At 44.4% G+C, this 10,000-nt stretch overlaps 1 protein-coding gene across 1 annotated transcript in view; it reads right to left on the bottom strand.

Moving 5' to 3' along the window:
• Window positions 1–10,000, bottom strand: part of kon (chondroitin sulfate proteoglycan 4-like protein) — a 149,276-nt gene that overhangs the window by 30,625 nt on the left and 108,651 nt on the right. Inside the window, exon 9 of the mRNA XM_080284005.1 lies at window positions 4,527–4,616. Within this exon, the coding sequence (XP_080140131.1) occupies window positions 4,527–4,616 (90 nt within the window). The remainder of the gene's footprint in view (window positions 1–4,526; window positions 4,617–10,000) is intronic.

The raw sequence follows: 10,000 nt of genomic DNA, 5'->3' as shown, positions 1-10,000 counted from the left end.
AGAGAGAGAGAGAGAAAATGTGGGTCAGGTGGAGGAAAGGAGGGGGGAAGGGGGGCGAGGATGAGATGAACTAAAAAAAAAAAAAAAAAAAAAAAAAAAAGATACAGGGACTAGGTATAGAAATATATGAGAAGGAAGGTGTGAGTTCGGGAGAGGGCAATCTAATGGTGGAGGACAGGGTGACGTGGGGGCGATTTGTTTGTGGCCACCCCTGACAGGACCAAGGCGTCTGGCTATAGATAGAGACCTCGTAGATGAACCTTTTTTTATTTATTTATTTATTTATTTTTTGCTATGTGGTGGGAATGATCTTTGAAAAAAATTAAGCTGCCACGATTAAGTATTACAATCAGCCTATACTGTTCAACTTACAGAAATACCACCCACCAGAAACTGCATTAATCATATTTTATTCCACTGAGAAAAATACCAAGCTATATTTTTTTTTTTTTTTTATGCGAGGAAGAAGGAACCAAAGGCCATGAGCCCGCAGTAACAGTTCCCTCCAAGAGAAAAACAAAATACAATATAGAGCCAAATTCAAGATCCGATCATTTTGAGATGCCTGGACACACTGCGTTTGAAAGACTGGAGATCATAGGCAGCAGGAAATACAGACAGAGGGACAGTTCCAGAGCTGACCTGTTGCATAAATGAAAGACTGGGAGTAACGGTTAACTCTTGCATTAGAGAGTTGGACAGAAAAAGGATGAGAGTTTGCTGCCAGACGGGTGCTACGCGCCCGTCGTAGAGGTGGAGGAATGCAAGCAGACAGTTCAGAGGAGCAGTGACCATTAAAGTAGCGATAGAAAAGAGATAAAGATGCAACAGTGCGGCGAAGAGACAGAGGTTGAAGGGAGTCAGTAAGAGGAGGAGAGTTAATGAGACGAAAAGCCTTTGACTCCACCCTATTGAGAAGAGCTGTATGTGGGGAGCCACCCCACACATGAGAGTTGTACTCCACACAGGGGCGGATAAAACCCCTGTATATAGTCAACAATTGCGCAGGGGTAAAGAAAGAGCGGAGTCGGCTTAGCACACCCAATCTCTTGGAAGCAGATTTTACAAGAGATGTAATATGATCTTTCCAAGATAAGTCCCGAGTAAATGAAACCCCAAGCATGTTCAAGGATGATGCAGGATTAAGCTGAATATTATTAAACATTAGTGGGTATACCTGTGGAAGATTTTGTCGGGTTGATAGGTGTAAGAACTGAGTCTTAGATGCATTAAAGACAACCATATTATTTTTACCCTAGTCAGAGATACGAGCCAAGTCAGACATTAGGTGTGCCATAGCCTCATCCCTTGTTTGTTGAAGTAACTGTTGAGATGGGCGTTGCGGGAACCGAATGGAAAGGTGAAGGGTGGAGTCATCAGCGTATGAGTGGATATGGTTAGATGTACAGCTTAGAAGATCATTAATGAATAAAAGGAAGAGAGTTGGTGATAGGACAGAGCCCTGAGGAACACCACTGTTGATAGATCTAGGAGAAGAACGATGGCCGTCTACAACAGCGGCTATAGAACGACCAGAAAGGAAGCTAGCGATGAAGGCACAGATAGAAGGATAGAAACCGTAGGAGGGCAGTTTGGAAATTAAAGATTTATGCCAGACTCGATCGAAAGCCTTTGAGATGTCAAGTGCAATGGCAAAGCTTTCGCCAAAGTCCCTAAAGGAGGATGACCAGGAGTCTGAAAGGTAGGTGAGAAGATCGCCAGTGGAGCGTCCCTGACGGAACCCATACTGACGATCGGAAAGAAGGTTGTGATAGGAAAGATGCCTTAAAATTTTTCTATTAAGAATTGACTCGAAAACTTTTGAAATACAGGACGTTAAAGCAATTGGACGATAGTTGGAGGGTTGGGAGTGGTCATCCTTCTTTGGGACTGGCTGAATGAGAGCAAACTTCCAGCAAGAAGAAAAGGTACAAGTTGACAGACAAAGACGAAAGAGTTTGCCTAGGCAGGGTGTAAGCACAGAAGCACAGTTCTTGAGAACAACAGGAGGGACCCCATCAGGCCCATATGCCTTGTTAGTACTGAGGCCAGTGATGGCAGAAAATACATCAACTGAAGAAATTTTAATGTCAGCCATGAGGAAGTCAGAGGGGGGAAGTGATGGAGGAACAGCACCGGAATCGTCTAAGGTAGAATTGGAGGAGAAAGTCTGTGCGAAGAGATCTGCTTTATCAGTAGAAGAAATAGCTACAGAACCATCAGAGTAGAAAAGAGGAGGGAAGGATGATGAGGTAAAGTTGTTAGAAAGATTTTTGGCAAGATGCCAGAAGGAGCGGGAAGAATTCGAGTTGGAGAGTTGAGAGCATTTAGTATGGATGAAATTATTTTTAGTAGAGCGAAGAACAGACTTAGCACGATTCCGGGCAGAAACGTAAAGATGATGTGATTCAGGGGTGGGTTGGCTCCGGTACCTTTTGTAGGCCCTCTCCTTGTTGCGGACAGCATTAGAACAAGCGTGATTAAACCAAGGCTTTCTTGCGTTAGTCAAAGGATATGAGAAAGGAATGTATGCTTCCATGCCCGAGAGAATAACCTCCGTAATGCGCAAGGCACACTCAGATGGCTCACGGCCATGGAAGCAATAATCATTCCAGGGAAAATCAAAGAAGTACTGCCTGAGGGCCTCCCAGTCTGCGGCTCCAAAATGCCACAGACGACGTTTCCCTGGAGGGTCCACAGGCCGTACCGGAGTGATAGGACAGGTTAAGGTAATAAGGTTGTGATCGGAGGAGCCCAACGGAGAGAAAAGATTAACAGAGTAAGCAGAAGGATTAGTTGTGAGGAAGAGGTCAAGTATGTTGGAGCTCTCTCCAAGGCGGTCAGGGATACGGGTAGGGTGCTGTACAAGCTGCTCTAGGTCATTAAGGATAGAAAAGATGTAGGCTTGTTCACCAGGTGGATCCGTGAAAGGAGAGGAGAGCCAAAGGTGGTGGTGAACATTGAAATCTCCAAGAATGGAGATTTCAGAGAAAGGAGAAATGGATAGAATGTGTTCCATCGTAGAAGTAAGATAGTCGAAGAATTTTTGATAGTCAGTAGAATTAGGGGATAAGTAAACAGCACAGATATATTTAGTCAGAGAATGACAGGAAAGCCGAAGCCAGAGTGTGGAGAATTCAGAAGAATCAAGTTCAGGAACACGAGAGCAAGATAAGTCGTTGCGTATATATACACAACAGCCACCTTTGGCTTTGAAATGAGTATAGAGAAGGTAGGAGGATACAGAAAAGGGTTTGCTGTCAGTTGCCTCAGACAGCTGAGTCTCCGTTAGAAAAAGAAGGTGAGGTTTTGAGGATGAGAGGTGGTGCTCAACAGAGCGAAAGTTAGAGGAAAGGCCACGAATGTTGCAGAAATGAAGAAGAAGAGAGTCAGACAGCGGTTCCAGGCACCTTGAGTCGTCATCGGGAGAGGGGCAGATGGTGGGGGCATTTATGGTCCCCCCCCCTGGGGACTCCGAGGCTTGATATAACGACGCCATTTTAGGTAAATTTTGAATAGGAAGTGTAGTGTGTACTGTGCATGTAGTTTGGTGAAGATAGTTAGAGAAATTTGTACTTGAGAGCATGCTGGCCTACTCTCTGTGTAACTGAGACACTGAAAAAGTTCAGCAAAGGGGGATGGTCAGGAACTAGTCCTGAGGGCTGGTGAAACGGGAGCTCCAGCACTCCCTGTCATCAGCTTTCCATCCACCTCGGGAGTACTGCCCTGCTCGACTGGTGCTACAGTCTACTCCACCTATACCCCCAGAAGAGTAACCATATATTCAACTGAGAAATACCAGCCATAAATACCCACAGCAAGTATAGGGTAACCATTTCTCTGTCATCAGTATATTTAGGAATCTTATTTTGTCTAACACCACGACTGTTTTGTTTAGTAGGGGGGGATCTGTCGAAGGGTTAAGAGGCTGGGTGTTACAGGGCGATTTATTTAGTCACAGTCACTTCTTCAGTCATAGACATTCTCAACAGTCACAGTCAGTTTCATTAGTCACAGTCACTCTCAACAGTCACAGTCACTTCCATTCGTCACAGTCACTTTCATCACTCACAGTCACTCTCAACAGTCACAGTCACACTTACCAGTCACTCTCAGCTGTCCCTCACTCATATCCAATACTCTCAATTTAAACATTCAGCACTTTTATTACGACCCAGAGAGTCAGCGTGAACCTTATGAGTCAGGATAAACCTATGAGTCAGCGTGAGTTCGTGAGTCAGTGTAAAAGTATGTGGCTGCATGAACAGTTGGCAACATATGAACCTGGGTCAGCATCAGTGGGTAGCAGAGATCGAGCATTTGGCACACGAGACAACCTTGACATAATACCGTATTCGTTACTGGCACTGACATGAACGTACGGAGATGTCAAAATATTAGCTAAAATGACCATGTAATTGTAATGAATGGATGTCAGAAATCGTAGCTACATCACTCAACATAAACACTGTCCCAGGTATATGTGTGGCCACCTGTACCTACTGAGTTAGCGTATTGTGCCTCACCTTTTGGTAATCAAGAACCAGGTGTAGGTGCTGAGAGGTGACCAACGCTTGTCCCCCTTCCTGCACTTCCATCGGCGTTAGACTCAGCACCTGTGGGGTACAGCAGGGTTGAATGAGGAACCATGGAGTAGACAACAGTGTATGAGGGAAGGTTGTGTGTAGGAAGGAGGGCTATGTGTATGAGGGAAGGCTGTGTGTAGGGGGGAACGTTGTGTGTATGTGGGAAGGCTGTGTGTAGGAGGAAAGGCTGTGCGTATGTGGGAAGGTAGTGTGTATGAGGGAAGGCTGTGTGTAGGAGGAAAGGCTGTGCGTATGTGGGAAGGTAGTGTGTATGAGGGAAGGCTGTGTGTATGTGGGAAGGCTGTGCGTAGGAGGGAAGACTGTGTGTAGGAGGAAAGGCTGTGTGTAGGAGGGAAGGCTGTGTGTATGGGGGAAAGCTGTGTGTATGGGGGAAGGCTGTGTGTAGGAGGAAAGGCTGTGTGTAGGAGGGAAGGCTGTGTGTAGGAGGGAAGGCTGTGTGTAGGAGGGAAGGCTGTGTGTATGTAGAAAGGCTGTGTGTGGTAGGAAAGAGACTCGGCACACTTTAGGCAGAGATAAGTATATGAAGAAGGGTTGTGTGCAAAGCTGTGTGTAGGAGGGAGGGTTTTGTGTAGTGCAGGAAAGAATATGAGGACGAACTATGTGTGTATGAGGGAGAGCTGTGTGTAGGAGGGAGGGTTGTGTTTATTGTGTTTATGAGGGATGGTTGTGTGTTCAGCAGTGTGTATAAGGGAGCGCTGTGTGTAGGTGGGAAGGATATGATGAAGTGTTGAGTGCAGGGCTGTATGTAGAAAAGAAGGTTGTGTGTAGGAGAGGACTGTGCGTAGAAAGGAGGGTTATGTGTACATGAGAAGGTTGTGTGTAGAAGAGAGGGCTGTGTGTTGGAGGGACGGTTGTGTGTAGGGTAGTGTGTAAGTTAAAGTTAAATGTACGAAGAAAGGTTTTGTGTAGGAGAGAGGGTTATGTGTAAAAGAGAAGGTTGTGTGTAGAAGAGAGGGTAGTGTGTAGAAGAGAGGGTTGTGTGTTGGAGGAAGGGCTGTGTGTAGAAAAGAGGATTGTGTGTAGATGAGAGGGCTGTGTGTAGGAGAGGGGGCTGCGTGTTGGAGGGAGGGCTGTGTGTTGGAGGAAGGGCTGTGTGTAGAAAAGAGGACTGTGTATAGGAGAGAGGGCTGTGTGTAGTGCAGTGTGTAAGTTAAAGTTAAGTGTGGGAAGAAGGGCTGTATGTAGGAGAGATGGTTGTGTGTAGCAGAAATAGTTGTGTGTAGGAGAGAAGGTTGTGTGTAGGAGATATGGTTGTGTGTAGCAGAGATGGTTGTGTGTAGGACAGAAGATTGTGTGTAGGAGACATGGTTGTGTATAGGAGAGATGGTAGTGTGTAGCAGACATGGTCGTGTGTAGGAGAGATGGTTTTGTGTAAAAGAGAGGCCTGTGTATAGGAGGGAGAGCTGTGTGTTGGAGGGAGTGTCGTGTGTGGGGCGGTGTGTAGGGAAGCGTGCAGGAGGGAGAGCAGGCAAAGTGTGCAGGAAAGTTAAATGTGTTTTGACAAGTAAAATATGGGAGAGCTAGAGAGGGTGTGGGGCGGCTGCTGCTGTATTTAGACGATAAATTGGTGGCGGAAATGTGGTGGAAAGGAACAAGTTGAAGGAAGTGCAGAAAAAAACAAAAAGTAATGAGGGGGACGGGAATAGTAGCAAAAAGAATACCATACACGACACTGATATACAATTTTTCTCTGTTGTAAATGGCAGATGAGTAATACAGCACCTAAATAAACAGAGCTGCCAGGATGAAGAATTATTTTCAATCGGGAGCGCTCTATCAGTCAGTGTAATAATAAGTGGCTGATAAATAACGTAAAATTTTTACTGATGAACGTAAGCAACAACTGCTGCTAAGAGACGCACCCTATCTGCTGGTGAGAAAAAGGTGATGATGATGATGATGATGATGATGATGAGGAGGAGGAGGAGGAGGAGGAGAGGGAGGAGGAGGACGATAATGATGATGATGATGAATACTTTAAACTTCCTGATGGCAGTGAGGGTGAAGTGCTTGCGATCCATTAGAGTCTATGTATCAAAACTTACGAAGGAGAAACATCAGCCATTTCTCCTCCTCCCTCTGCTGATAATGTCATACTGTCGGGATGATGATGATGATGATGATGATGACTTAAATATTCTGAAGCCAGTATATCTGAGCCTAAGAGCGACAAACAGCAGCCGCGCACCCTCCCACTTCGACTGGTAATGTCACACTGAGCTACGTCTCGCTGATCTCGAGCCTCCCCAGTCCAGTCTCGCCCCTGGAAAAAGTGCCAACTCCCTCTCCAGCGGTTATTTAATGGAGCAACGCCCACTCTTCTCTGACGGCCGCCTTTGCCTCCTCCCGCGACAGTTTCTGATTGAGTTGCAAGCCGTGGGAGGGAAAGGGTGTCGCACTGTGTCTAGCTCTTTGTTCAGGAGGATGTGTTGTTTATATACATATATTTGCTTCGTTTTGTCCCTGTTTCAATTCAGAGCATATATTTTTGTTTTTATTTCTGTGGTGTTTCAGTTCCATGCAGTTGTTTCTTCCTTCCATTCGCCAAAAGTTGTCGCGCAGTGTCACGGTTTGTCCACACGTTCGTCTCATTTATATTTTCCTTTATCATTTATTTCGGTTAAAATAAATATAAACACAGATTGGTGTTTGTGGGAAGCTAGGATATTGAAGTCTTTAATGGTGTTTGAATACTTTTGTGACTCCCTTCCAGTAGGTAAGATAAAGGATTGGTCTGTTGCTTTGCCTGCCTTCTCTTTAATTCTGGATCAGGCCTTACCTTACGCGGGCATTAGGGTTGGGATGATGACTGATGATGATGATGATGATGATGATGATGAAGTAGAAGAAGAAGAAGAAGAAGAAGAATCCATCCATCCATCCATCATCCAATCCTACATTGCCCCATGAGGAGCGTAGGAGCCCGGGGCTAGCCAGTTGGTCCCGACATTTAAGATGAGAGTGACCAGCCTCACTCATCCCTGAGTGGCATTACATGAGCAATCAACTCCAACCACCCCTTGGATATAAACCTTTACCGGCTCAATCCGATTGGAGCGCATTAATTACCAACTAAACCACCAGGCGCCAAAATTTGGTTATATGGTTACCACCCAGCGTAGTAAATGGTTTCCTGGTGCACAGGAAATCATTTGGCTTGTCACTCAGTGTAGTCACCCACAGGCTGAAGGAGGTGGAAAGAATGAAGGAAAGAAAGACAGAAGAGGAAGTGTAAAGTCACCCGTAGGCAGAAGGACAAGGAAAGAATGAAGAAAAGAAAGACAGAAGAGAATGGAAGGAAAGAAGGATGGAGAGGAAAGGGCAGACACCCGAGTGCAGCACTACATCGAGTGAGTGGATGGTGAGCGTCCCCACCTACCACAATAATAATAATAATAATAATAATAATAATAATAATAATAATAATAATAATAATAAGAAGAAGAAGAAGAAGAAGAATAAGAAGAAAAAAAAAAAGAAAAAGGAGGAGGAGGAAGAGGAGGAGGAGGAGGAGGAGGAGGAGGAGGAGGAGGTGGAGGAGGAAGAAGAAGAACAAGAACAAGAAGAACATGAACAAGAACATGAAAAGGAAGAGGAAGAGGAAGAAGAAGAAAAAGAAGAAGAGGACGACGAAGAAGATGCACATGCTGGCCACCTCACACACATCAACACTTCAATATCTCCCACTGATGTCACAAAGCTTATTTAAAACCCCCAATTCCAAGGTAAATATTCTTCCAGTGCTGTCAACTGAACTGAAAAACTGACACGTACACCTGATTACGAAGGGGAGTCAGGAATTATGAGAGAGAGAGAGAGAGAGAGAGAGAGAGGGGGGAGGGGGGGAAGGTGAAGATTACGAAAGTGTGAGTTGCTAGGAGGGGAAGGAAAAAATGTGAACATACAGAAAAAGACGAGAATGGGTGAAAAAATGTGAGAGAGAGAAAGATACTAGAGAATGTGGTATTTTGAGTGGGAAAATGAGAGAGAGAGAGAGAGAGAGAGAGAGAGAGAGAGAGAGACGAAACGAAAAAATGGGAGCAGATAGGAAGACACAGGAGAAAGTGAAAAAATCTGTGTGTGTGTGTGTGTGTGTGTGTGTGTGTGTGTGTGTGTGTGTGTGTGTGTGTGTGTGTGTGTGTGTGTGTGTGTGTGTGTGACAGAGAGAGAGAGAGAGAGAGAGAGAGAGAGAGAGAGAGAGAAATGTAGCCATAATTTTGTGCGAAACAATTTTTATGATTTATGAGAGAGATAAAACACATTAATATAAGGCCTTTTTGAAAATAAAATCCAGGAAGAAATAACAATACAGTGAAAGTCAACATAAATTTTCACTCTTCCTCCCTCAAAAAATAAATAAATAAATAAATAATAATAATAATAAAAATGAAAAATAAATACATCGAAAAATCCAACGTCGAAAACCAAGATCATTTAGTTCCATAGTACAGGTATTAACACTCTCAGGCTCCTACACACACTCTCAGCTGAACAAAATCGTGTGGCGTGAGTTGGCATAGGGTTGGTATAGACTTGCCCTGACCATGAAAGAGAGTTCATGGTACCAGTATTACATTTCAGGTTACCGCGACTCCCTCTCACCTGAATAAAATCGTCTGGCATCAGGTGGAATAGATTACTAGAGTTTTTCCAGCCATGAGAAGGTTAACGTCATCATCATCATCACCATCATCATCATCATCATCATCAACATCAACACCACCACAATTATCATCATCATTAACATCGACACCATCATCATCATCATCAACACAATCATCATCATCACAACAATACCATCATCATCAACACCACCACAATCACCATCAACACCATCATTATCATCATCAACACCATCATCAACATCAACACCATCATCATCATCACCACAATCATCATCATCAACATCAACACCACCACAATCATCATCATCATCATCAAAAGAACGCGAGAAGAGAACTGCAGTAGGCCTGTTGACTCATACTAAGTAGCTCTTACAGGAGTGTGACTTTGCTAGAATAAGGGAAGGATAGCAAAGAAAATGGCACTTCAAGCATCATCATCGCCATCATCATCATCCTGTATCACGCCACTGTAAAATAAACACCTACCATCCTTTCCCCCCTCTCTAATCGACTGTTAACCTGTTCCATCCAATCCAAGGAAATAACAGTGCTTTTTAATGGCAGAAACACAAATATGGACAGGCTAACCAGTACCAATTTACATTAAGTACAGGAACGACCAGGGTAAAGGGGAAAAACCATATTATCAAAGGGAGGTTCAGTAATCAGCAAACGCACGATTACAGCTGCCATATTTTATCCTCTGTAAACACGGCCAGATTATGAACATTATGGGCGTGTAATCCCCGTATTAAGATCGTACATTAT

Source organism: Coenobita brevimanus, chromosome 99, assembly GCF_032717465.1.
Source record: "Coenobita brevimanus isolate Jiangsu-jjx chromosome 99, ASM3271746v2, whole genome shotgun sequence".
NCBI classification, from domain to species: Eukaryota; Metazoa; Arthropoda; class Malacostraca; order Decapoda; family Coenobitidae; genus Coenobita; species Coenobita brevimanus.
The sequence above is the reverse complement of the archived record's forward strand: the minus strand, read 5'-3'. Positions and strand labels throughout refer to the sequence as shown.